We start from the raw sequence: 27,600 nt of genomic DNA on the forward strand, positions 1-27,600 counted from the left end.
ATAAGATTAAAAGCGGATATCAAATATCAGAAGATTGCTATATAGGGCATATATCATGCTTATGATAGAAGTTTTATTTCAACGAAAGTTTTGTCCGTCCCTGCGGACTGAACATGCGCATGTACCACCGTCATCCAATTATACCGTGGTTCCACCCCATCCCATTAGTTGACTTGAAATAGTTGAATTGTACACACATTGGAACATTGGGGCGGACTGTCGTCCTGATTCTATCTACAGGTAATTTGATGTTGTCTGCTGACGAATACGGATGGCCCTACCCTAAACCAATTGCTCCCATTTATCACCGACGATTCACCCCCCTCCTATCGAGTATTGTGGACCCGTCCTGTTTACCTTGGTTGTGTTCTCGCTGCAGGCGCTCCCATCCCAGTGCCTGCGTGGTGTGCGTCAATACCTCACAACCCCACATGCACTTTTATTTCACAGTCCGAGAGACGACGCCTGATCAGACGATCGCGGCGTCGATTGTCCAGCTTCCCTCGAAGAGCAAGTCTTTCCCGAGTGGTCGGACATCGTCAGAAACGCAGGTCAGTGTGGTTTTGTGACTACCCTATATGATACAGAGTCTGTGGTGTAAACCTTACCTTGTCCTGATTGAATCGATGTAATGCTACATAATGGCAGATACACCAACACCGTTGGTCGGTTGTCGTCCAACATGCTCATTAGCCCTGATAATAGAACCACTGGTTGGAAACTTAGTCAAAACAATTTGCAAAGCATTACTTCAGATCTGACTTGATTTAAAACCGACAGGAAAACGTTAATCCACCGTCTCTAATACACCTTAATTCACCAACTGACACACTAGACACATCTTTTGTCTATGTTTGTAACACCGTTCGCAATCACCGGTAATCATACGATAGCTTTAGGGAAGGTTGATACGAGATTTTCGGAAGGTTTTTTGTTTCTTTTGACAGCGACTAATTCCTTCTAATCTCACATTCTACAATGACAAGGAATGCGGGTTATGTTGTCGGATCGTAAGACGTAAGACGTAGCCTTCCGTATCAATAACAGGCATTCTTATGGTCAGAAATTACCTGAGAAAACAAAGTAAAAGTCTTGTCGAACGTTTGCGCTTATTTTGTGGTGCGGTACAGGGTGTTGCTATCTGAACTAGAAGGTGTCAACTGATCGATATGTCAGCGAGGTGACACCGGCACAATTGTTTATCGGTACTTAATCATGCTGTCAAAAACTGAGGGGTGGATAGACAATATCACAGCGACGATATTATCTCATGGTAACTATGACTTCTCATCTTCAGTAATTGAGCTGTCTTCTTCATGGATTAGGGGTGCAGGTAGGCTTATGGGATAAGATTACATACTCTTGTTGAGACGGCCTTAGTCCTGTCAAGTGGTGTCATGGTGCTAGGTGCTTTACCTGAAATACATTTCTCCGGTTTTCCAGATACAAGAAAGCTAAGGACCAAGGTCCATTCAGATAGCCAGTTCCAGAGTCTGGCTGGCACAGTCTAACTCTGCACCCAAAACTTTTAAGGAATGGGACTCGGTATTAGTTAGTCTCGATTGAAAACAACGGGGAGCGCGGAATTAGCCTGAGGCTCCAGACTTAACATAAGGAGGGCGTATCGGGGAATTCTCTCCTTTGCTTGGTTGCAAACAATACGGCGTCTTGCATCGCTCTATCGACACCTTCCAAAAGTTTCACAGCTTTTATTAGTTTCTTTCCCCCCCTGATAGATTTTTGAAGACAAAACAACAACATTTTAAAGCTTTGACGGACGCCCACGAACTCGAAACACCTGTCACAAAAACGCACACACTCACAACCGCGACAGTCAGCCCTCGCTGCCAGGAAAACGAACCGTTCGTCCGTGGCTTCTCGGACAGAAAAACATGGAATATCATCCGTATTTCTGTACCCCAAGCCTGACTTTTAAGCAGTATTTCTTTGACAGATGTCAAAATTGGTGCATTTTCTAAAGATTATATCCATCATCTTCTCATCCTAGAGCCATCGCTTGTATTGCGCAATTGGCAATAGCAAGCGCTGCTAGCGGCGGCTCTGGAAGAAGATAATGATATGCATATGATACATCCAGTTCTCCGTGATGCCCCGTGCAGTGGGATTCTGTCGCCCCTTTCCATCTTCATCCCAAGTCCCAACGCTGTCAGCCATCATTTGTATGTCTCAAGTACCTGCGGATCCACCGCTACATAAGAATAACGCCAGGAGTACCAGGAAAGAAAGGCGTCGAGCCGTCGCATGCTTTTCCGAAAAAAACATTTCTCTCAGCTTTCGGCTACGCATACCCATATGGGCATATGTTGTGAGTCCTGTTTATCCGACGTACTTTATAAGAAGCTGCAGCTAGATGAGACAGGAATGTTCACATTTCTTGGCAAGACAGAGACGATGCCGTCTGTTCCACACGTCTGTTATCTCAGGATAGACGTCAAGGTTGGCTGTGGCTCATTTTTGTACGTCTCTCAAGCGGTAAATTTTAGTCACCCCGAGTCCTTCGCAGCCTTGTTGGAGATTTGCCTTTTAGGGGGGGGGGGGGGGGGGGGGGTCGCTGATTCGCGATTTTCAACAGTATGGGCCAGGTTTCTATGCTAGTATAGGCAGATCGTGTCTGCACCCTCTAGAAGCATTCTAGGGTGGCAAATACCAGTACTACTCTCCAAGCAGAGGTTGGTGGAGAAGATTGTGACCTTTTTATCATGTCGGCACTCTCCACCAGCGACAGAAAACGGGGCATATGATAAAAAGGTCACAATCTTCTCCGACAACCTCTGCTTGGAGAAAAGCTAAAAGTTTGGCCGTATCGCTGAATCGCCAACCGTAACCCCCGGGAGACTTACAAAAGGAGCCAAGGCCACAAATCCACTTGAAGATGAGAACACTCGCACAAAATTGGACATCTTGAAGATGCGAGGGAGGCTTTAAAGGAAATCCAAGCAATATTAGCGCCCAAAAATCAATTTATTTAGTCATTTCATACATAATTAGTTCAAACAACACTATCAAAATGAATAGCAACGCCCATCATGCAAAAATACGACGTCGTTGTGATGTGAGAACTCACCAGAGTTTTTGCAGGCTCGCGAAACTAAGGGGATCATTGTACGGCTCATTTTTGCGCAGTTTTAAAATGCTCAAATGTGCAAAACAGTGTTAGTAAATGTCCCTACCATAAAGATTTCAATAATCTTTATTTCCATTTTTTGGGTCCTAATATTGCTTCGGTTGCCTTCAAGACTTGTGCGAAAATACTGCAGGGGTGGTTGTGACCTACAGAGGCATCATGGACTGCAGTACAGACGTATAAAACACACAGCTGTGGTAAAATAAGAATGGGCGGGATTCCAAGAACAATAGCGACCACAATACTTCATCCGAGTAACGAGACAACGAGACAGTAGATTTCATGGATATAGCCAATGTAAGGTTTTGTGCAACTGATAAGAATTGGTGCAATGAGCTCAATCCATATAGTCCCTTTTTTCTTATTAACATGTGCTTGCACAAGGGGGAACATATCTCTAGGGATACGGACAATCGCCAACTAAAGCCGGAATGAAATTGGCAGCACAAATTGAATCAATAAAATTGCATCTAATCACACTTACGTGCCAAGAAGAGATAACAAAATAACCTTGGTTCATTGGTGTCGACAGGCAGGCAGGCCGTCTGGTATCTCCTGGTCTTCGCGTCCATTAATCTTCATTTGCTGAGGAAACGACGAAACTTCGCAAGCGCGGAAATGGACGGAACGTGTGGTTTGCACGAGTGTTTATTTTTACCAGTCCTAATTCCTACGTGGTCAGTCTGGAATCTGTCTCGGTCTTGATGAATGTCGTTTCCTTTTTTTTCTGTTTCAGTGGAGTAGTTACGTTGTGGAGTTGTTTCGGACATTTCAGTAGGCAACAGATCCTTCTGAATGGTTCAGAGCGTCAAGTCCCTCGTCGTAACTTAAAAGGTTTGAAAAAGAGTTTTAGAATGGGATCCGTTATCCCAAAGGGACAGATCACTGTGGTTTCTGTACAGCACGACCAATGAAGCTATGCCGACGGCTTGCCGTAAGTTTCACAAGTTGCGTAAGTGTGACAGTAACACCCAAAGTCACTGTTTCACTCGAGGTACAACTGGTGGGTTAGAAACTCTTTCTCACATCTTGATGAATGGTTTCTGTCTCGTATCACATCTCAAGGATTTGTTCCATATCTTCCGGGACAAGATTGTGCTACTACCAGAAGTCCAAGTCCAATCCTCTGAAAGCTTTATATCGTTGTCTGGTAGTTACGGCAATTTTCTTGAAGTGTTAGCGAAGCGTTTGTAGCCTCGGGTACCGCGGAACTTGCATTACACTCAGACGTGGTCACGGGGTCTTCGGGGAAAGGTAACCTCGTGGGAACTGAAGATTATCGTCGGCAAAGGTCCTGGAAAAGGTGTGCGATTAGGTCTGCCTTTAGAACAATTTGTCTAAATTACCGTCGATATGAGGGCAAGACAGGGGAGAGGTTAAATCTCACGCGTGCGCAGTACAGGGCGTTTGTCATTGGTGATTAGTCTCGTTCTGTCCCAGTACAATGCATTACAATGTTCCTATCATCACGGGGCCAAAATTAAGACAATTCTATGGTGTGTTATTTTGTTTTTCCAGCATGATATTGGGACAGCTATTTCAATTGCCTTCCTTACGTGCGTGGAACATTATCAGACGTCGGCGTCTATCAGACACAGCGGAACTGACTCTTGGCGGCTGGAAGACAATTTTCTGACAGGTTTTCGTCGAAACACATTTTGTGAAAAAAACATTAGCTATCCCAAGGAGACTCTGACGATGTTTAATTTATTTACTGAATAGGAGATAATGTCTGCGCAGGAAGCAATTGACCAGCTCAGTCTATCTGGCGGCCTTCATAACGGTCCCCTTCAAATATCTATGGCGAAAATAATCAATGTCCATGTCCATGTACATGTGGTTCTAGTTGATGTATGAGAAGTATTCCCAGGACGACGCCGTCTCAAAGCCTTTGATCGCTGCCCTCCAGCCGGGAACTGGTTCTGTGTCAGGTCCATAAATTTCGCAGCGGAATCTCGGCAGAGGACGGCCGAGCTTGTTTTCCATTCGTCTTGAAAACTAACCGCAGTTTTACGTCTGGTATGAAGGCAGTTCCCAGAAATTCCAGTCGATCATGACTCTGCAAGAAGACAGGTCTTAGCAATAACATTTCTCGTCCCTCAGAACTATAAGGAGCTAGCGCTGTTCCACAATCGTCTCCCCAGTTCCTGTCTATAACTCCTGTCACCTGTACAATCCTCGTATGCCACCCAGTTCGACACTTAACCTAACGTCCGAAGTTCACGTACATGTAACAAGCATCGCCGCCGCCGCACCCTTCCATTTCCTATGGTGAGTTTACTCTTGTTTTAGATGAGAACTAAAGTTCTTACCAGAGTATTTCTGCTATATTCATTTAACCACATTGGTTTCGCTGAAAGAAGATGGCGTGGCGCCAGAGGTCGACCTCAATCAACTGTACGTTTTGTAGCACTTGGTCATTAGTTAAGCTTAAGATGTGACCACTGAGCGACCAGCGATTTGACAGATCGCGCAAAGAATTCCATCGATGAAAAACGATTTTTGTGTGCCTTTTATCGTCTTTCTAATCGTACTTTTACATCTTTCATCATAATCCAATATGATATATCAAGGGTTACACAAATCTAATTTTCGTCGCTTTGCGGTCGCTCAGAGATCGCTGTCTAGTGGGAAGGAGGCCTAGGACGGTTATAGCGCGTAACAGTTAGCACAGAAACATACGAATCACTGCGTAGGCAGCGAGCAGGAATGATCTTAACAATGGTGGTAAAATCTCCAATCTTTTCTGACTCTTTTCTTTTTAATTTCTGCTGCCCCGTTCGATAGCTTGCCGTACGATACCGCAACGAGATAAAAAATGGAACAGAAGCTATCATGATGATCTCTAGCTTAGAAAAGGGTAAGGCTGTTCAAAGCTGGCCGGACAAGATCGATGAAAACACGTCTCCCCTTGTCCAGACCTCTCACCAAATGCGGAGTTTTATGCACTACGCGTGCGCCAGGGCTGAGGAACGGTCATCCACCCAAAATCTCCGGCACAACTTTCTGCTAAGTCTTCACGGCGAAGTTCGAAGAGTGCCACCGATCCGAGCGAAAAGCCATTAGACTCTACATTCAGCCTGGGGTCTGGGGATGTTACTGAAAGCCGCAAATGGGAGGTATTTGGAGGGTGAAAGACGTCGTGCACAAAGGATCGAGTGTTTGCATGGTCACTACCGTGCCTATGAAGCCATTACCGATCTCAAGTAAGAGTGCATAGAAAAGTGCCGTACAGCTAGATAGAGGCCTCTTACGTGGATAGAGGAGCGAGGTTGCAAACAGAGCAGGTGAGGTTAGATATCTTTCCAACTGTAAAAGTGACTAGCTATATATTATATGCAATACATTCGCGTCAATGCCGAATCATATATGTAGTGTCTGAAAACAAATATTTGGGTGGAAGAAATAGATAACACTGGAAACCGTTTACTTTATTCATAATTGTGATGAAGCAGTAAAATTTCAGAGAAAACTTTTGCCGATGTACACTGCCCACTTGGTACAGCCTCTATATGGAAAACATATCATGAGATGCTAGTGCTAGATATGTAAAGAAAAAGGACTTACCATGCATAGGCTACATTGCATAGGCAACCGACATAAAGTAATCAATGTCTAAAACATGGAGAGTGAAAGGTTAGCGGTAGTCTCTACCAGACTAACTACGCCAGCTATAGGGAAAATATTTGCCAGGGAAGTTTGGCCACCAGAGGGTTTCATTTGCAAGCGCAGGGGAAATAAATATATACCTTACCGCGAACTGACTGTACTGGCCAATTATTCCTTTTTTGGCCGAATCCTACGTAGCCGGTGCCATCCTATTTCTACCAGGGCTCCGGTAGAAATAGGATGGCACCCAGGCTAAATCCTACGATCCATAGAAAGGAAGGAAGACCTGTTGGAGGCTAGGTTAGAGGTTGGGGTGTAAACAATTTCGATTCTTCTTCTTCTTTCCGTTGATGCCCACAATCATTACGCTGATTATTCTGGCTTATTGGGATAGCGCACCTGGCTTATATAAACGGCTGTGTGTCGAACCCCCCTACACGTCTTTATCCATATCCATAATCAACAATCCGTAATCCAAAACTCGTAGTCCACAGTCCATAGCCTTGGTCGGTCAACATAAAAGCCGCAGTATGATCAAGAGTTATCAGTGACTGGCAGAGGCACATGACACGAAGGTGACCGTTCCAGTCCCTAATTGTCTTTGGTAGGAAAGATCCCCCTCTGTACTGAGTTCGGGTGTTAATGTTCCTCGTGTTATACATGGTACATGTACTAACTAACGTTACATCACTCTATCAGTGGTGTCAGCTTCACTAGAACCTATGGTCTTCATGTATAACAATGCCATCAGTATTTCTTGGCTACCGAACCTAACGTTAGCACTTGGGGAGACCACTTTGTTTGATGGTCCACTTCCCGACACGTTACTGCCTTCCTGTCGTCAGACGCAGACCAGGGCTTGAGTTTGAGCGACGTTTTTGGCCAGGTCAGCCAGATGTTGTCAGATAACGCACGTCGATTTTGTCTCAGACGTTCGAACTCACTACAGCTGGAGAGGTAAAGTCTATCACACTCTCACGCTAGGCCGATTTTCAGCGGGAAATATTCCATCTACGGGATGCGTGCACTTTCAAGGTGATACTTAAACTTTCAGCACGAGTGAATAAATTGCCATCCATATTTCATCCGGAAAAATGACGCTTCTGTCTATCAAGCATGCCGGTAGCGTACAAGCGATGATGAAATGTCCGAATTACTTAAGTTGAGTTATATCTTACGCTGGTCTCATTAGGGTATTTCCGTTAAACAAACAAAAAACTGTTAGCGGAAAAACACCATAGAGCCATCTGGCCATGTCAGCATTTTATGATTCTCCAGGATCTGAGCAAATTTTACTTTGATGTAAATGGTGGAAATTGCTGGTTCTGACACATGCAATCAACTCCTGTCAAGTGGAATTCAAAGGAATTTTCCTCTGATAAGGCATGGAAAACACAGCGACCCTTCAATGTGCGTTCCATCAATTTCAAAGAAAACAATGAACGGTGGTTGAAATAATACGGCATTTGACACATCAAAAACACCCGAGAAGTGGAGGGAATACCTTTCAAATTTCGTCCTTTCAACAACAGCTCGGTAATTGGTTAATACAATTAAGTTCCGCCAGGTAGAAGAGAGACATGTTGGCGCTTCGCTTCCGCTGTAAATCAGTTTTGACCTTTGGCATGCGAAACCAGGATCTAACAACATTTCGTGGGCGATATCGTCTCTCGTGGTGAAAACACTATTCTCTCGCGGCATAGTCCAGAGCTCTACTGTCTAATCTTTCAAAACAAACATTAGCTGGTCGGAAGGTGGCGATGGACAGACGAGCTTCAAAAACTTGAGGTAAGTCAATAACTCAAGGTCAATTCATTTCTTCAATGTGCTGTTATCGCCCCGTCAGGGAGACTTAAACAATCTTTTGACCGTTGAAACAGAAAATCCAACAAATAGTCACTGTGAAAACAGTATGATGGTGCATGCTGTGTGTCAGACAAATGAGCAGGTATGCAGAGAAGGTTATGTTTTCGTCAGCGTTCGTGTGTGTGTGTGTGTGCATGCGTGTGTCTGTGAACACGATAATGACTAGATGGACTATCTTCATACTTGGTGTGTGGGTAAGTCTTCTTAAGACCTCAAACTGATTAGATTTTGGGTTCCCTAGTTATATACATAGAGAGATCAGTCGGCCAACAGTGCCTTGTGATTCTGCACCCGAATCTCACTAATCTGTCTAACCTCAAATGAACGAACCATTAAATTTGGTACTGTGAGTTATAGAATCATTAAGGTCAAGGACACAGAGTCTGATACTTGCCTGCTTAACACCCCGCTTGTCAGCACCTGAAACATGTCCGACTGTAATTGTGTTTGTCAGCAACCACGGTCGGTATTATTACTACCCCTGCTCCGAGGCATCGGTAAGGAGGGGTGAAATTGTTCTTAGGACAGAAATTGTTTCCCTCGCATGGAGGGAATTCGGACCCGATTTACACGAGGAAAGGGACCTGGCGTACCTCGGCGGTCGTACCACAGCGACCGTGCCGCGACCTGCCAGGAATCTGACGTGCACATGACGGGAGCACTAAGTAAGAGATTTAATCTCGAAGTAGATACTGGGGGATAAGATCGTAACACTGTCTACTTGTCCTGTCTCCTTGGTAGGATTGTTTGGTGGAAACTGGAACAATATAAAGAATGTTTGCCTCCCAACAGTTGATTGAAGGCTAGAGTATGTTTCGACTGTGAGATTGATAGTTTGATTGATTCTCTTGCTATAGACTATCTTGAGATGATCTTTACACGGCTCAAAAAGTGAAGCTTTGTTTTTCCCCCCGCCGTTAGTTTACAAAACTGCCCGTGGTATTTGGAAAGTGCAGGCGGCTTGTATGGATCATGAGTCAATGTGCCATCCCGGATGTTGCTGCTACATGCGTGTTATCGATGTCTCTATTTTCGCCTCTTTTTTCGTGGGACAAGAATGTCTAGTGGGTGGTTAGCTTCAACTTTGCTGATTCCAGTTGCCAGAAGGCCCCCGTGCTTGTCACTGCGGTACGTCGTGAAGATTTTTCTATCGCAAGGCAGGCCAAGAGTCAGCACACTGTGACCGTTACCATGTCAGAACTCCGCATGCACGACGGTAAACATGTGTGATAGGAAAGAAACAGGATCTAGTCGTCATCAAAACACACGGAACGTGCTGCTTTCTCAACACACCAATTCATTAGAAGTGTGCCTACTGTAAACCGTGGTCATGCAATATCTGCTAGCGCGGGTTTTACCTGACCAGGTGAGATAGTTAGTCTTTCCTAAAGCCTCCTGAGTGAGAATTAGCGGTGCAAAAATTATTTATTCTCATTGGACCTACTTGCAGCAGATCTGTACCGTACTCACACTGCCCGCTGTCACACATCGCTGTTTCTGCTCTGTATCTTCTTTATTGACTGAGCCTGCAGCTAACGCTAGAGTATCTACCTCCTTCCAAGTGAGTTCGTGGCTGTCATCAGCGCTCAGTCATTCTGTCAACATATGATTTGTGTACCTGGCAGACGTGCTTTTCTGACACCGCGCATTGTTTATGTCCACATCAACGTCGCTAATTGTCCTGGCCGTATTGCCACAACAGCGCAGGTTAGCGGCACAGTGGACATGGTGACAGGTGGTCGGACCGACCATTTCATTAGACAGGGGGTGGACGCACCAGCATCGGGCTGATTGGAAAATGCACGATCCCTTCTTGTTTAAGGCTTAACTTCATGACAGGGCTAAGAAAGGATGTTTATGATGGCTGGCTGGCTGGTTGGTTAGCTGGTTGGTCGGTTGGTTGGTTGGTTGGTAAAATTTGGTTGGACAAGTTGATTAATGAATGATTTCTAAGCTTCGAACGTTTAATCATTTCGAAAACAAATTGATAGATACGACAATGAAGGAGCCGATTCGTACCCGCTGGTTTGTTGGTTTGTTGGTTGGTTGGTTGGTCATTTGCTTGCTCGGTTGACTGTTGGTAAAATATGGTTGGACAAGTTGATTAATGAATGATTTCCAAGCCTCGAACGTTTAAAAATTGATAGATACGACAATTAAGAAGCCGATTCAAACCCGCTTGTTTTTCCCTAATATCAAAGCAGAAAGAAAGAAAGAATGAAGAGATTGATACGGGCAACCCATTCTTCATCCCTCATGTATGTTAAAGTACGCAATACATGGAAAGGATGGAGATGAGAGATAGAGATGACGAAGTGCGTCAAGTTAAGAGGACATTTGTCGATGTGTGTTTTTTGGAAAGAAGAACACTTGTGATCTCTGCGAAATCGTCTCTATTGTTGATGAACATGGAAGCGTAAAATTAACGAATTTCACACTTCACAGACACTTAACGTTAATGTTCTTTACAACCATTTCCTGTCGCATGCGTTTGTTCTATGATAATTTGATATACAATTCGGAACCGTGGTTGAACAATGAATGTTGGCGTCAAGTCGCTCTTTATCACGCGAAAGCATTTGTGCATCTCTTCACTTCACGCATGTTGAATTCATAAGCCAAAGAGACTGGCAATGATGGAGTGAGGTATTTAATGTAGACTGTACAAGTGACGGGAAAGTGATGTCTCTACAGTTGATTTATTTCTGTCCTTGTAGTTAAGGGAGATAAAGTTATCGGAGGGTCTTTCAGAGTCCGCTTATCAGAAAACGCAGCGTCCATAGCCGCCGACACTGAAAAGTCTTTGTATTTATTAGACAGAGAAGGTTACCTTGTTCCTTGTGATAGGTTAGGCCTGAGGGGACTACAGCCGGGTTCTGTCTCCTCACCCGCGGGACGACTCAGAAAAGTTCAGACTATCATCTTGAAGTAAAAGACTGCCGCTGGAAGTTTCCTTTGTTCTTCAAGTAACTTTTTTTAAAGAGTTGATGGTAACATGAAACACGCCATGGATTACATTATAGAACACAGTACGTTCGATAGCGCGATCAAAAATTAACGTGTGCTGGTGGTAGATTCGTCCGACCCTGCCAACTTCATTCTAAATCTATTCTAGTCCATCTATTCCAGTTTCGAAATAAGTCTCATCGATTGAAGATATCGATCCTCAGTGTTCAAAAACTGTTGGCACCTCTCTCAAACCGTTAAGTTTGACTGTGGTTACAAAACTGTCCAGTTTCGCGAGGCATGTCTGAGTGTTTTGATTTTTAGCTGATTTCAGCACAGTGATTTGATTTTCTGTGAAACGTACACTCCAAAGTCTCTGATGTCACTCCATAGCCTCTGATTTCATTATTTCTGTAAACGCCTCATTAGCTTTCTAAATTGAAGATTATGAGTGACAGGTTAGACGATGTTCCCAACAGTTGCCTGTAGGCAATGTCCATCCTTGAAGGATTACCATACCCTGACAAGTTAAAGCACCGACCACACTTATCGATTTTGCCCTCTCCCTCGGTATACAATATCCATAACCAGTTCTTTCCGAACTCTTGGTAACTGCCTTTTGTCAGTTTTCACCAGGTTTACGAGTGATCGTGCTGCCTATACCGTTTCTTTTGGCCGCTCATTTCGATTTTGTTCAATCTTCAGATCCTGCAACAACACTCACATAATGGTGGATAAAACGACTGATGTGGTAGAGAATCGATACTTTTCCACGAAAGGTCACACCTTTAACAACATTTCAATTTTCCGTGGAAACTGTGATAGGAAATTATTGAGGACATACGCTGTCGGGTGTGGTGGCATTATCAAACCCGTATTTTATCCATACGTCATTTAAAAACAAAACTCAGCATGTTTCCTGTAAAAATTGCAACAGGTGATGACTGATATTTGGATCGATATACATGTATGTGAAAACGCATCTACATATAACATCCAAATGTAAAGGTAACGTTACGTATACAAGTATTTGATTATAAATGCTGGCGGATTCAGCCTCCTGTTCATGACCTAATTCCCCCATGACCATGGCTTACTACTGCCTTACCGTGACCTCTTCAGCCGCAGGGCCGTGAGCTTCTTGATTCATTTCATTTCTTTTTATTAGTTCCGCCAACATGAAGCTTTTCCTGCTCATAAAAGCAAGGAAAACACGTTGTGTTTCCATACCACACCAGTCATAGGTTAGGAAGGTAAGTTTGGAGCACAATCTGCACAAGACAACAACATGTTCCGCAAACTAATCAATTAGCTTTTGATAGAGCACATTGAAAGCATACGAAATATAAGTTACATGTTAAATGCATCTTTACGTTTTCTGAATGTGTTTTAACCCCCCCCCCCCTACGTCCTTCAGTAAGTTTTCAATGTACACGGTACCAACTATTTCCCCAAATGGGTGGTCTTGGGAGGAGGGTATCGGATGGTATCGGATTTTACGGTTTGCTGACATCTTCGGATGTGATTGTTACCTTGACTTATGAGAGCTGTCAACAGCTCTAAAACATGAACTGAAACTGTCAGCGCGGACAGTTAGTGTCCATTAGAATGAGACGGCACAGGCCGTGCTGTTTATGTTTCTCCTCTTATTTTGATGTTCTGTTTATGTGACATTTGTACTTCCCTCTGTCCTGACGTGATTCAATACTTCGCTACATAAACAGTGATGTTTCATTTCTCGATCGTTCGAAATGTTTATTTGAGTACGTCAACAGTTCGTTTTCTCGTCTTTACCGCAGGTAAAGAGGACACTCGCCAGCCTGCATACACAGAAGTAAGGATAGCGAGGGGACCGAAAACCCGCCAAACAGAACTGTACTCTTCAGTAAACTGCTAACGTACCGGGTTCCTTAGTCAGTCGTACTTAAAGAATTTCATCAATTGTGACCGGAAGACCACACAGCAGCTGGAAAGAAATTCCACGATGACTGAAATCCCACGTGGTACACAGTTGGAATAAAACTTTGACTGTTAGTAGTGTGAGACTAAGAACAGAGCCATGGATTGCCCGGGCCAAGGACAGAGTCTTTACACAAACTCCACAAACTCTACAGTTGTTTGTACGGACAATGACATACTGGCGGGGAATACCAACTGCACAAACGTGACCGATGCCAGTTCGCCAGGGTTGGCCTTTCCCCTGCCAGTCTTTACTTACTCAACTAAAGTCCGCGTCTCGATAACCTTTACTTTGATGTTCATATCTCTCGTGGGAAATCTCATCGTCTTCGTCACGATGTTCCGAAATCGCGCCAGAAAGTCTCGCGTGAACTTCCTCATCATGCATCTTTCCGTGGCCGATATCGTCATGACGTTGATCGTGATGCCGCTAGATGGCGTGTGGAATCTAACGGTCCAGTGGTACGCCGGGGAAGCGGCATGCCGCATCCTGATGTTCCTGAAGCTGTGGGCGCTGTACGCGTCTACCTTCATCCTGGTGGTCATCAGTATTGACCGCTGTATGGCCATCCTCCGGCCCCTGAGCATGACGGACGCCTACAAGAGATGCAAGATCATGGTCATGCTGGTGTGGGTCATCGGAGGCATCCTCAGCATTCCTCAGGTAAAGCCCCCTCTCACTGGACCCGCGGCACGCTGGCGGCGTCGCTGCGTCCTAAACTGGATTTGTGTTACCCATGACGTTATAATGGGAATATCATTCAAAACGTACAAGACCAAAAAAACAACAAAACACACATAGCTTAAAAAGACTCGTTTTTTTTTCGATGAAATTCGTTGAGTGCTTTGTCAATTCGATCGGCCGCAGCGACGGCGCCAGCGCGCCGCGGGTCCAGTGAGAGGGTGGCTTAAGGCTGTAAGCGTATGTGTATTCTGCTTTCATGTCTCAAACTATACTACGGTATACAACTGTACATTACTCTACTTCTAGAAAAAAACCCATAACATTCGTTATGAATCGACTACGACACTACTGTAGAATAGCAATTAGCTAGCAACGTTAGAGAGACCTCGATGACAAGAGTTTTATGTTGAGAACGTCATCTCTAGTATGTATACGTATGTTTCCCCACTGCTTTTTCAATGATATGACGTCGTTTTTCCATTTTTCCCTCACAAAATGTGTAAGAATATGCACCATGCATACTCGTCGACAAAGAATATTTTGCTTTTTCAGCTCTTCATTTTCCATCTCGTGACTCCAGCGCCGGATTTCACCCAGTGTGCGACGCACGGGGTCTACAGCGCCCCCTGGCAGGAGCCGTTGTACAACAGCTTCCACTTCATCATGGTTTTCATCCTGCCTCTGACCATCATGATCACGTGTTACCTCCTTATTCTGGCCGAGATCTCCCGCAAACACCGTGAGCTGACTGGTACGTATGGGGAGTTTAGATATATAGGAATATACAGGGACCAAAACACACCCACGCCGTGCCACACACACACATACACATACACACACACACACACACACACACACACACACACACACACACACACACACACACACACACATATACACACACACACACACACACACACACACAAAAATACATGTTTTTTGTGCTGACATACAAACATACACACAAACACACACGAACGTTTGACTAAATCATAACAGGCATTTACTGTCATTCTTGTGTCTTCTCAGATCCACTTGTCCGGGAGGAAGGGCACAGACTCCGCCACTCCGGTGCAGACCGCCTGGCGAAGGCCAAGGAGAAGACCTGGCTGATGACCTTCGTCATCGTGTCGGCCTTCGTCATCAACTGGTCTCCGTACTACGTCCTGATGATCTGGTTCCTGGCGGATCGGTGCATCGTCTTCACCGTGCCGTCAGCGGTGAGCGACGCCCTCTTCATCTTCGGCCTGACCAACCCCTGCCTCGACCCGCTCATCTACGGCCTGTTCTCCATCAACTTCGTGCGGGAGTTCCGCCGCTGCTGCGGCTGGCTGAAGCGCAAGGATTTCGTGACCAGAGACAGCACCTTCGGGACCACAGTCGTCAGCCGCGTCGACACCGTCGCCATCCCGCTACGATCGGTGAAGAAAACTCGCAACGGAACATCGACCTGAAAGTAGTTTTAAAAAGATTACACAGAAATGTGATTGGTATCTCCTGCCGAGTGCCTGTTGAAGTGCAATGGCTGAAAAGATGAATGGTGTAATATCTTAGCCTTAGGCTGGCAGCAGTCTTTTGCATGTTTGCATTGTGTTCTGGGAATTTTGAGTCGTTGTCTTCTTCGCTGCACTTGCGTGTCATCGCAGGGCCAGCCGATGCGGTACGGTTAACTTCCAATGCATTATCAAAGCCGTCTTTGTTGAATGTTGTGTTCGGAAGGTTTCCTTTTATGAGAGTTCACCTTTTTAGAAAGAAAGGGAAATGTTAGAAGGTGGTCAGCAGCATAAGAAGGTCTGCAGACATGTATCATTGATGCCGAGATACAAGAAAGAGGCTTTATCAACTGTGAAAGCCCTTAGAAAGCTTTAAGAAGCTTAGATGTTGTTGTCTGAGTTAGACTTTTGCTTTAGCTAAGTCATGTCGTGAAATACGATGCGACGGCTATCTGATTGCCGGTGGTACAGAAGTACTCTTGTTTATTTGGGAGGTTTAAAGAATAAAGGACTTGATGTTGACGTTGATGTGCCTCTTGACGCGGTGGTGGAAAATATGAAGAGAATCTAAAATTTCAAGCTTAGATTCAGGAAATAAATGGTTGGTAGAAATCAAGGCAAAGCAGGGTTTTATAACAGCGTCTTTATCGAACTTTTCTGAATGGTCGCGCTTGAAAACCACCCGATACATTCAATGGTTTTGCGCAGTCTTAAGGGTATTTGTCAAGCACATCCAGAACTTGGTGACGGACGACTATTGTATGCGCGAAAACGGACCATTAAGGGAATTCTATACGAGTGGCAATAACATAGCTATCGTAAATATAATGTTTACAAAACAATATACAGTATATTGAATGATAATCATCTTAAAATTACCATGTTTGGAAGTGTTTGTGTGATGAAAACGATACCACACAGAGAATCTACTTTTGTTGATCAATAGCGGAGGCTGTCAGAGATAATACACTCCTTGACATGATATTTGTGATACGAAGTTACTTCCTGACAGAGCCCCATAAGTACAAATGTATTACATATCGGCATATTTCAAGTTCATGGAAGTGCAGTATTACATTGTTTGGATAACAATATTGTATTGTTGTAAGGTCGGGACTATCATTCCAGTTGTTAAAAGGTTGATGACTGCTATTATACATGGTCTTCAAATGTGCACGCCAAATACTTCTTGGTCACGAGTAGGTACTTGTGGAGTCAGTTGATGTTATTTAATACTTATCATCAGTGAAAAAGTCAGTGAAAACATATCACCGTTGTACAGACGACTTGGTATATATATATATATAAATGGAGAGATAGTGGTGTTTGACATTAGGTGGCAATCACGTACATTTATGTACCATTGTGATGGTGATCTGATGAAAGCAACGACATGCGTCACATTTTTGTTGGTACTGACGCATGTGATGTCATGTCGTGTCGTGTCGTGTCATGTCGTGTCATGTCATGTCATGTCGTGTCATGTCGTGTCATGTCATGTCATGTCATGTCGTGTCATGTCATGTCATGTCATGTCGTGTCATGTCATGTCATGTCGTGTCATGATCACGTTCAGTGATGACCATGGGTTGTGAAGTGCCATACATGTGAGACACTCCGCTTGAGACACAGAACCAGCCCATGTTGTGATATTAGCCCATTTGTTTCTTGAAACTATCTTGTCTTGTGGTAATCAAATATCTAATTCATTGATCTTTGGAAACAGTCAACAGTGATAAAAATGCGGTATGTTCCAGTATAATTAATTTCAATGGGGGTTATACAGCAAGCTACCATAATGCTACTCTAACCTAACTTCGATATCCTAAAAACCCCTTAATAGAGTTCACGCATTCCAAATTACCAACGATTCCTTCTCGTATTTCAAACCGTGAAGGATTCTGATGATATTTGATATTTTTCACAATAATGGGTAATAAAAGTGAGTTAAAAGAAACGGGGAGCCTGGCAAGCAAATTTACGTTGTCTCTTATGAAATAGATGTTTGAGTGTAAATATAAAACTTTCAACGACGTTTTATCAAAGCAATATTACCTGGCCGCCACTTGTCTGTTAGCTCTTTTTTGTACGTCTTTTGGGGTTGACAATTTTCCTCCTTTGTCCTCAGCAGCTGTTAGCAAGAAACTCAATATTTCTCTTGTAGTAAGAGGGTAACATTTTTACAAAGGCCTCATTTTACCTAATCAGGGTACTTGTCGTATTCAACCAATACGTGGAAACTTGACAAGACAGCTGACACTGAGGATGAGACCAAAACATTGCCAGCCACATAGGATAGAAGAGCGTTTGTTTTAGGGCCCAGGCTTATAGCACTCTTCTTTGCACTATACGGGTGATCAATAAGTCCTCGGCCTCACCCATAAATAAGGTCCACAATGCAAATTTTGGGGCATAATTATGTAGTATGACATCTTTTAACAATATCCACCAAACTTCAAATCATTCTGGTCATTACTTTGCAGACGACTCTCAGTAACATTAGGTGAGGTAGAAGGATAAAAACATGGACAATTGAGCTGTGACTTAAGGTGTGCGGGCCGACTTGCTCTGCTGAAAGTCAGATACCCACTTCTTTTTAGTTGAAATAAGAAGGGAATCTTTATCAAACATTTTGACAATGTCTTCAAAGATTTTATGGCGATTCATGGCATGAAGAACTTGACCCACACAGCTCTGACCACAGTATACCCTTGTTTTTCTCGTCACTTACCTAATAGTTTTCAAATGAACGTCAACTAAAACTTATTGGCCACAATAATTTGAAATTTGGTGGATATTGCTAAAAGATGTTAAGCTACATAATCATGCCCCAAAATTTGCGCTGTGGACCTTATTTCTGGGTGAGGCCGAGGACTTATTGATCACCCCTCGTATCTATTCACCACTTGCACTATCATCATAATTGTATATTATTGAATACATGGCTGGTGACTTAATGAGGTGATCGGAGTTAAATATCACACCACGTAAAGGACATACACAAACGATCACATAACACCACATACTAATCAACGATGAAATATACTGCACTGTTCAGTATCGCTCTTGGACATGAATGTTATTTGATAGTGATATAAAAACTTGATAACTTTGGTAAAACTTACATCAGTTTTTCAATGATTGAGGCTTTTATCTGCTCATAAGTCGTATTTTCTTCGTGAAAAAAAATAGCCAGGCAGTTCGAAGCGGTGTATGACTATAGGCCACTACATTTGTAACGTTACATACCTTTAAAGGTTATATAACCAATGGACCAGAACCAAACAAGTTGTTGTAAGTTGTAACCGTTATTGGAGAGACTGTGCCATATGATAGAAAATCGTATAATTGAATATGGCCGATGTCGTATGTGTATTTTTGGCTTTGTGTGTCAACAAATAAAGTCGGTATATTTGGAATCTCGAGTTTGCAATGTGTGTTCTTGTTTTCTCCTCGGGGGGTAGGGTAGTCCACCACGATGACGTCATAAAAACAGGTCGACGTCATCATCGAGATGGCTAAAGGTCATAGTTGAGCAGAACTTGGGAAAGTAGGGAAATAATACAAAGTAGGAACAATTTGAAAAGTAGGGAAATTCTGAAACAATTGCAGTTCCACTTTGATTCAGAACGTAATTTAGAGATATTAGGGAATTTACGGAGTAGGGAAACAAGGGAAATCAGGGAAATGTGACTTCTTCATGAACAAAAAAGTCCTTGGGTAACTTAGATCTACATTACTGACGCTAAACAAACTAACCCTGTGCACACAGCTGCAGTATTGCATTTTGTACCTGCCGCGTATTTAGAACTACAGAGTACGTCATGATGTATATAACACTTTGGTCCAGGGATCAAAGAACAGTCCATATGCAGTGTACTCTGCTAAGATGGCGGGTAGGTACGATCGCCAGTCACAAATTCTGTGTACAATTTTTGTTGAGATTTTGATAATAACAATGTATGGATTGAAACTATCCACCAAAACGTACGCCGAAATTGATTGATATGTCTCTAAGTGCATGGAAATCACCGGGCTTGTGGTTGCGTAGAGACTTGTACAAAGTTTCGGCAGGCCTAATGACGAAGGTCCTTGATTTTGATACTAAAGAATAATGATAATGAGAAAGTATTTAAGATGTTAAGATATGGAGGTGGGTACTGAGTATTAGGGATGGTGTTTGTCACTCAAGGATTAAGTCTAACAATACAATACTCAATATTTGCAGTGACTCCCTTTTCCAATCGGCATGTTGTTGACATTTGACTCAGGATCAGACTACAGGTTTTCGGAAGACTTCAAAGTAACAGACACAGTGAAGGCGGACTTCGACAGGAACGGGTACATCATACTCAGGTAATGACGTCACGACCACTTCCATACCAGGTATCCTGTGGTCTGCCTCTGTCACTAATATCGCCGCTTCGCCAAGAATGAAATGTGTGTAATGCTGTTATTCGAGGCGCTCTTGACTTAAACCGCTACAATTTAGTACCTTGCAATTCCGTCTGTACCCGGATATGTTCGTGACAAAGTCAAATGTATTGTGTGACAATATCGTGACAATATCGCTTGTTGTTTACGACCGTAGTATGTTAGTGGGTAAATGGATTAACCAGGAGCATGTCGGGGTGTTTCAGAGACTTACTTTTAATCCCGCCAAATGAAAAGCCTGTAACGTTGGGTAACATAAATTCGTGGGGTACTTAAATTCGGGATTTTTCGAAAACGGGGTATTTAGGGATATGTGCTAGATGCAAAATCAGTAATACCGCTAGAAATGCAAACTTGACAGACTAACGTATTCAGAACACTGTCTGAAAAGCTTCGATAAGCATGCATTAGAAGGCGACGAGGACAAAAACTCTCCGTCCCTTATTGGAACAGTCTGAGGGCTTCGTGGGAGAATCACACTACATCGTTGTCGGCTGGTTTATAAGAAAAATGTCACATCCGCTTCCTGCTAAACACAATCATTTACAAGACAACTTATTTTCTTAAAATTGCTGACCTGCAATTGGACTCTAAGTGTGATGAATCATCAAAACCCCTCTTTGTTGCTACAACCTACGGCATGTGTATTTTCCCGCCGCCATATCATTACCCAGAATCCTGTTGTCAAGCAGACGACAAAGGTTTGTGAGGAACACTTTTTTGTCTGAATGTTGCGTGTGATTGTGGACTGAGGACGATGTTTTCCTCAAAGTTTGCACCTAACACAACAAGGAATACATGGACATAGTAGTATTATCAATGCTAAGGCATCCGGCTAACTTTCCATGAATAATGTACACGTTGCCATGACGGTGGATGTCGACTTTGACGTTCTATAGCTACCGACTCAACACACGGGTTGTTCCCGTAGGCCTGATGTGTGCGGTACGGCCGTTTTTTCGTGTATTTTTTTACTTGGACACGTCTAAATCCATAGCACTCTCCTCAAGCCAAGGATGGAACGAATAGCTGCTGTATAAAATGTAATTAGCGGTAAGATATTCAAGACGAATCTTCTCTCCCGAATTAATGTTCACCCCTGTCCGACAGCACCGTCATTGTGAGTGCGGCGGACGGTAGTTTCAAGTTGAAATATTATGGTGTCAGCACGACTAGAGACAAAATCTACCATATATATGATTAGTGCAAAGGTAGTACATGATACTGACAGAATAATAGAAAAAAAGGATGGTTTATTGTTCTGCTAGATTGATTTCAGTCAACCATTATCGGAAAAATCCCGAATTTATGTTACCCAACGTTACAGATCAATGTTTATATCCTGCCCATTTTTTTACAATCCATCGACATCGATCCGTTCTTGTGTTTATTCTCCTTGTTATGTGTGTGACAGGTCAGTGCTTGACTGTGATGAGATTCAGAAACTGAGATGTCTGTTAGAGGCAGACGAAGGGCTGCAAAAGTACAACTACGGACGGGACGATGGGGAGGGGGGTCGCACAAAACTTGCCCTGTGGCACAAGCTTGGGAACGACATCACCGGCGTCGTGACCAGGGTAGAGAAAGTGGCGGGAACGATGGAGAAGGTATCAGACTAATTAGCAAGGATCTGTCTTCGAGTACCTTTGCTTCTCTTTCTTTTCGGTGCAGCATTGAGTAATTGAAATTCATCTAAAGACCCTTTATGTATGTACCCGTTAGCTTCTTGGTGGAAAGGTATACCACTATCACTCCAAAGTAGTTATGAAGGAGGCCCGTACCGGCGGGGCGCACATCTGGCACCAGGACTACGGGTGAGTGATGGGATCATATCCGACATATTTGACACATTCTCTGTAGAGACCCGACTTGCTGATAGTTGCACTCCTTCGTACAAGTAGAGCGTCATCTAGGGACGTTACAAAACTCGTGTACAGCTAGAGGGGAAATTTCAAAATCAATAAATGACATGTCAAGTTTAAAAGTCGATACGTGCTTCAAATTTCCGCTGTAAGTAAGACAGAGTCTAGCACCGCCTCTCAATATGCAAAGTTTTTAACCTGTCGTCGTGTTTCTTTTGACCCAAATCGTCCTGTAGCTACTGGTACGTGAACGGTTTCATGTTCCCCGACATGGGCACCGTGCTGATAGCTGTGGACAAGGCGGACAGGCAAAATGGCTGCCTCAAGGTACGCCAACAGAAAACGGAAGAGTATCACCCATAACTCAGATTTGGAAGAAACCGTTTGTGTTAAAGCTTTAGCGTTGTATTTGCTTGAGTTGACGTTAAACAAGAACACTACACAGTCAGCTTTCATCCTTATGATCTTTTTTGTTCCAACAGTGGCATATATCAAAAGTTTATCAATACCAGATATTTACTGTTGTATGCGAATACACCTGCCGGGAGTCCCAGTATTTAGTGCTCGTATTGCGGGACTCCGCGGGAAAAATTACACCTTCAAATTCACATCTTTCTTATTCAAGGCCGACCTGACTGTTACAGCACACTTTTCGACCAAACTCTCTCACATGTTTCTCTCTCATGACGTCACCCCAGATCCTGCCGGGGTCCCACCGAGCCGGCCGTATCGACCATGTCCGAGTCGGCGACCAGGCCGGGGCCGATGGGGAGCGGGTGGCCCAGGTAACCTTGGAAACAGAGATTATGTCCATTTCGTGTTATGGTAACCACCATTAACATTAGTTCGCCGGGCTACATAAATCCGTCACTTTGGAAAACAGTAGGTTTGATAGATCTCTAGCACCCCAGGGTATGCACAGTTTAGATCTACAGGAATACATTATGCTGCCAGACGTTGAATATCTGTTTTGACGTGTCTTTTCAGGGTGGCGGAATTATAAAACTAGTAGTGCAACGGCTTCGCTACGACTCGTGTATTTAGTCAAGCACAGCGGTTCACCCCTACTCTCACTTTTGCGTGCAGAAGTTTGACGCTTGAGGCGTATGCCTAGAAGCTCCCTCATACACGGGGCCGTCGGCCTTACATTACCATCCGAAATGACGGTTGCAATCCCTTACAACATGTCGGAGCTGGGGCCGACCTAGGATGAGATTGTAGTGAACAGTAAATCAGTAAATGAAAGTCAGCAACAAAGCAACAAATTTCAAATTTCAAACAGGAACACATTGATCGTTTAAACAATTCTTTGTGTATCAACGTTACCATCTAAGGTTATCAGTGTTGAAATAATTTACAATTTAGCTGGAGGACGCACTTAGTCTGAAGTACGCGGAACTCGAACCCGGAGACGCCATCTTCTTTCACTGCAACCTTCTGCACAGGAGTGATCAGAACCGCAGTGACCGCCGCAGGTAGGGACTGTATGTGCTGAACAAGTAGAAGACAGGAGTGAAGTCATCAAGGATACTATATGTACCTGATTGAAGTACCTGATTGGGTTGGGTGGGCCGACTACTCTTACTTCGCAGCCAGGGGCTGAATTGCGAGGAGCTTACAGTTGCCGGGGCTAGATCGCAAGTGTCTGGAGCGGCTGCCATTCGGCGCTAACTTTCTACAGCAAATGAGCTGACGATAGGAAATATGTACCTCGTATATGATTGAAGTTTTTCCATCGGTAATAATTGTTCACAATGATACAGGCAACGCTAGTGCGGCGGACACTGTTTCATGGTACAACGGTCCAAGCAAATTACATTAAATTCCTACAGGAATGAAATATCATAATACATAATGTTCGTAGAATCTATAGCTAAGGAGCTTGTTCGGGTCAATAGGGCGCAAACTTGATCTGAACAAGGTCAAAAACCTATCTGGTACCTGTCTGGTCTCCAGCCAGAATCAATGTCTGCAGGCAGCTTTGACGCTGCGGTATCGGCGTTTTAAAAGCATGTAATGACGCAACATCAATTTTGCAGATTGATGAGCAAACTTCATTGGCAATGTTCCCTGTCGTCATCTTATTTGCTGTAGAAAGTTAGCGCCAAATGGCAGCCGCTCCCGACCCTTGCGATCTGGCCCCGCCTATTGAGCTCTTCGCAACGAAGAAAGAGTTGCCGGCCCACCCAGTAAATAAATGAGAAATTCCTCACGACGAGGATTCATGTTATAAACGTCTCCGCTTGTTATGGGCCATCTTTTTATCCTTTAACATGTATGATCACAATGCCAGATGTGGTGTGAATGTAGGTTATCCCACTCTTCAGATGGGCGTTCTTGATTGCCTACAACCGTGCCGACAACCTGCCCGTTTGTGAACAGTACATTCCGGAGGACACCATTTTGGAGAAGGTATGGTCAGGAACAGAAAAAAAGTACCTGTTAAGATAAGAGTGATTAGAATGAAACTTAATGGATCTTATTGGTTGCATGTATACCAGGGGGGTGTAGCTACAGCTCTGTGCTACAGAGGAGGTTGTTGGTGCGACGTCCGTTGCCGTCCTGATACAGAAATCTTTATTGACACAACAAAAGTACAGCGAGTTTCGTAAGGTCTATTACATCTATACATATGATACAAACAGTCAAGTCTGATATGTTCGACATGTGTCCCACAGCTTCCCAACAGCGCGGTCTTGGAGTGTCCGTCTGTGATAGACTCTGCCGGCAGGGACTTCTTCAAGCTGGAGAACGACTTCGCTGTAAGAGTACTGGACAAGGACGTTAAGCCTTAACTTGGTGATACGTAAAGTACCTAATCCAAGACCAACCCGTTCAAATCAACACATGTCGCCTATACATCTAATGTGCTCATTTCAAGGCTGAAGTTCCGTAAATCATCAGAAATACGTAACGACAACCTATTTATTCACAGTCACTTTATTCAGTCACTGAGTGGCAGATATAACTGGAGAGAAATGCCGCTCAGTCCACAAGGATTTTCAATACTTAGTACAACTAATCACCGAACGAAATACAACCAAGTTTGGCAGGATAATGATATGGGTAGTTAACCATATTTCTATAGTCATAAATGTCAGTGGTTTTGGATTATCAAAAGGTTGTCTATGGACAGTTGCTCAACCATCCGACAAGAAATCCAATAATCATGACTGAACGTGTGACAGGAAAGTGGAAGGTCGATTACAGCGAGTCTTTCTAGCAGAAGCCTGTCAAGTCACAAACATGTAGCGACTGTCACGTCAAGTAGTACTCATTATTCATCGGCGTGACGCAGGGTGCAGTTACGCAACGTGGCAGTTCCGCTGTCAAACCATTCATATGACATTGTGTAATTGTAGTTACAAGGGGCTCGCGGTGAGTGTCCCGTGCATTCTGAGCACGTAAGATACAAATGTGATGTGAGTAATTAGATGCAGTGTCTCCTGCCGAGTTTTCTCAGACGACATCTCACCTTATATTTACATTATCATAGTTTAAATCGCTCGCCTCGTCACCAGAATTAGTAACCTCTGATCGGGCCGCATCAATGTTGCAGAAGAAAGTTCTTGGTGATTAATTTCAACCGTACTTTTTGTCAAGCGGTAAGATGTAGTTTGGAGATACCAACGCAATGTAATTTCCGTTTCGCCACTTGAATTGCTTTCGGACTGATATTGATTGACGTTTGATGCCACCTTACACTGAACATTCCAATTTCATTGATTGCCCAGCTTAGCATGGTTGGGTGTGCCAAACTAGCTATGTGGGCCAAGTATATAATGACTTGTGCCGTCTCAGGCAGTACTAGTGTCATTGGAAAGTACTCTGCCTCGTGAGCGAGGAATTGTCATCGGTGGGGTAAGTCTGCATCACATGTCATCTTTCACTGTTTTAAACTGTTTATTACTACTGACGGTATTGTATAGTGGTCCGTACAGATAATGGTTCTAACAATAATTAAGAACGGGGCACAGGCATCAAGAAACTACGGTAAGATTTCTGTATGTAAATCTCAGACAAGTCAGCATGTAACTGTTAATAGCGATGATCCGATTCATGCCTACCTGTTTCACAGACACGTTTGTCATTATGGCTAACAATGAACTCGAAAACCTCCGGATCCGTCTTCTTCCCTGTTTCTTCTCCTCAATACCAATAAACCCATCTCGAATCCTGAATATAGCAATCAATGCATATCTGCCAGCTAACCTCTCTGTAAATGTATGGTACTCTCCTCTTCCGCCCTCAGTGGGGTCACAGCTCCCATTCCCAATCAACATCACCTTCTCCCCCTGGGTCTGATAGTAACCGTACCTAGATGACCACTTCCACGTACACATCTGATCGGCCTCACCTGACCTGACCAGGAGGTAAACCTGCAATCGCCCCTGACTTGACCTTGTGTGCTGAGATGTCCTTACATGATCTCTTTAGTATTCCTTACCGCCTGGATCCGTGCACCATGATGGCTAATGTCCACGACTTGACCTTCATTTGTGTCGGGGTCGACATCTACCCCGACAGAATGAAATCGGGAGAATCGTGTGGAATGGACGCAATCAGGGTTAGAATGTGTTCACAGCCAACTTTTCCCCTCTTTACAAGTTGGCAAACGAAGTCGTGAGTTGGCGGATGATTAAGAATATGACGACGCGACCAAACTGCAATGCGAACTTTTGATCTTCTTTGTCTAGGTTTCAGTACGATCGGGGCCTGAATTTCATCTCTTTTATGAGTTTCTGAAAGAACCATCAGTCCAGTAATAAACGGGCGTGCTGCATTGTCAACTTTGGCATACCTAATCCATGAGATCATGGGACCTTGGCATCATGCCGAGCTCTCAAACATCGCAGTTACCATGCTTCATGATGTGCTTAGATTCATATCAATGTATGTTAATTACAATGCGCTGCAAGTGCACCTGATCTGTAGATGAGGATTATTTTCCCTGTTATAAGTGTTCAGCTTGCTAAAACGTGCTGATCCCCGACTGTGCTGCCGTGGACAGATGTATTGCTATTAAAAGCAGGAGCACACATCACAATCTAGAACCCCTTCTAGCAACTTCATATTTTCTGTAACTCATCTGCACCAGCTAAGCCACATGTGTTAAAACCAAATATCTGCGCAGCCTTTCCCCAGGCGGTCACGTGCAGACCACCTGTGTTGCCTGAGTTACAGCCCATAGTAAATGGATCACTCTATCAAGTAACAATCTGCCTGGTATGGACTCCAACCCAAGGACGGCGAAATTGCCGACTCTCGCTCCAAGCGGAAGCCAGGGAAAGTTAGTTCCCGTACATACTGAAATAACTTCTTCAAGGTCATGTCAATATACAACGAATACTGCCTTACAACAGGGTATTTCTGGAGTAAAGGCCGCACAACTTGGCTTAATGGATGCCATACATGCACACAATGGTTTTAGCCCACCGTCGACCGCAAAAACAGGAAGTTTCCTTCGTTTCGAACAATGGGTACTGGTGCCTGTCAATTCTGTATCTGTATCTATATCTATATAGCCGGTATAACCGCCATTAGGCGTAACACACCAGCTTGTCGCATCTCGCTGACGGGTTGCCGAAAACATGGTGTCAC

The 27,600-nt window shown here is 43.9% G+C and overlaps 2 protein-coding genes across 3 annotated transcripts; both read left to right on the top strand.

Moving 5' to 3' along the window:
• The first annotated feature begins 403 nt into the window (after positions 1–403).
• Positions 404–19,122, top strand: LOC136428639 (gonadotropin-releasing hormone II receptor-like). 2 transcript variants are annotated; one of them, XM_066418313.1, is made up of 4 exons: positions 404–551; positions 13,366–14,189; positions 14,763–14,961; positions 15,240–19,122. In XM_066418313.1, exons 2-4 carry the CDS (start codon positions 13,626–13,628, stop codon positions 15,662–15,664), a joined length of 1,188 nt encoding a protein of 395 aa, XP_066274410.1. In that variant the 5' UTR covers positions 404–551; positions 13,366–13,625; the 3' UTR covers positions 15,665–19,122. The 2 variants fall into 2 exon arrangements, with proteins under 2 accessions (XP_066274410.1, XP_066274409.1); XM_066418312.1 differs by lacking the exon at positions 404–551 and adding an exon at positions 8,351–8,542.
• A 442-nt stretch (positions 19,123–19,564) lies between these two features.
• On the top strand, positions 19,565–26,106 carry LOC136428640 (L-proline trans-4-hydroxylase-like). Its single transcript, XM_066418314.1, has 9 exons — positions 19,565–19,599; positions 19,975–20,059; positions 21,552–21,744; positions 21,860–21,951; positions 22,236–22,326; positions 22,698–22,784; positions 23,365–23,474; positions 24,327–24,411; positions 24,678–26,106. The coding sequence occupies exons 1-9, from the start codon at positions 19,593–19,595 to the stop codon at positions 24,792–24,794; spliced, it is 867 nt and encodes a 288-aa protein (XP_066274411.1). The 5' UTR covers positions 19,565–19,592; the 3' UTR covers positions 24,795–26,106.
• Positions 26,107–27,600: the final 1,494 nt, after the last annotated feature.

This window comes from Branchiostoma lanceolatum, chromosome 2 (genome assembly GCF_035083965.1).
Source record: "Branchiostoma lanceolatum isolate klBraLanc5 chromosome 2, klBraLanc5.hap2, whole genome shotgun sequence".
Classification (NCBI taxonomy): domain Eukaryota; kingdom Metazoa; phylum Chordata; class Leptocardii; order Amphioxiformes; family Branchiostomatidae; genus Branchiostoma; species Branchiostoma lanceolatum.

Coding starts and splice junctions, on each gene's coding strand:
- LOC136428639 (XM_066418313.1), top strand. CDS start 13,626: ATGGATTGCCCGGGCCAAGGACAGAGTCTTTACACAAACTCCACAAAC. Junction 14,190..14,762: donor GCATCCTCAGCATTCCTCAG/GTAAAGCCCCCT, acceptor TTGCTTTTTCAG/CTCTTCATTTTCCATCTCGT. Junction 14,962..15,239: donor CAAACACCGTGAGCTGACTG/GTACGTATGGGG, acceptor GTGTCTTCTCAG/ATCCACTTGTCCGGGAGGAA.
- LOC136428640 (XM_066418314.1), top strand. Junction 22,327..22,697: donor GGCAAAATGGCTGCCTCAAG/GTACGCCAACAG, acceptor ACGTCACCCCAG/ATCCTGCCGGGGTCCCACCG. Junction 22,785..23,364: donor ATGGGGAGCGGGTGGCCCAG/GTAACCTTGGAA, acceptor TTTACAATTTAG/CTGGAGGACGCACTTAGTCT.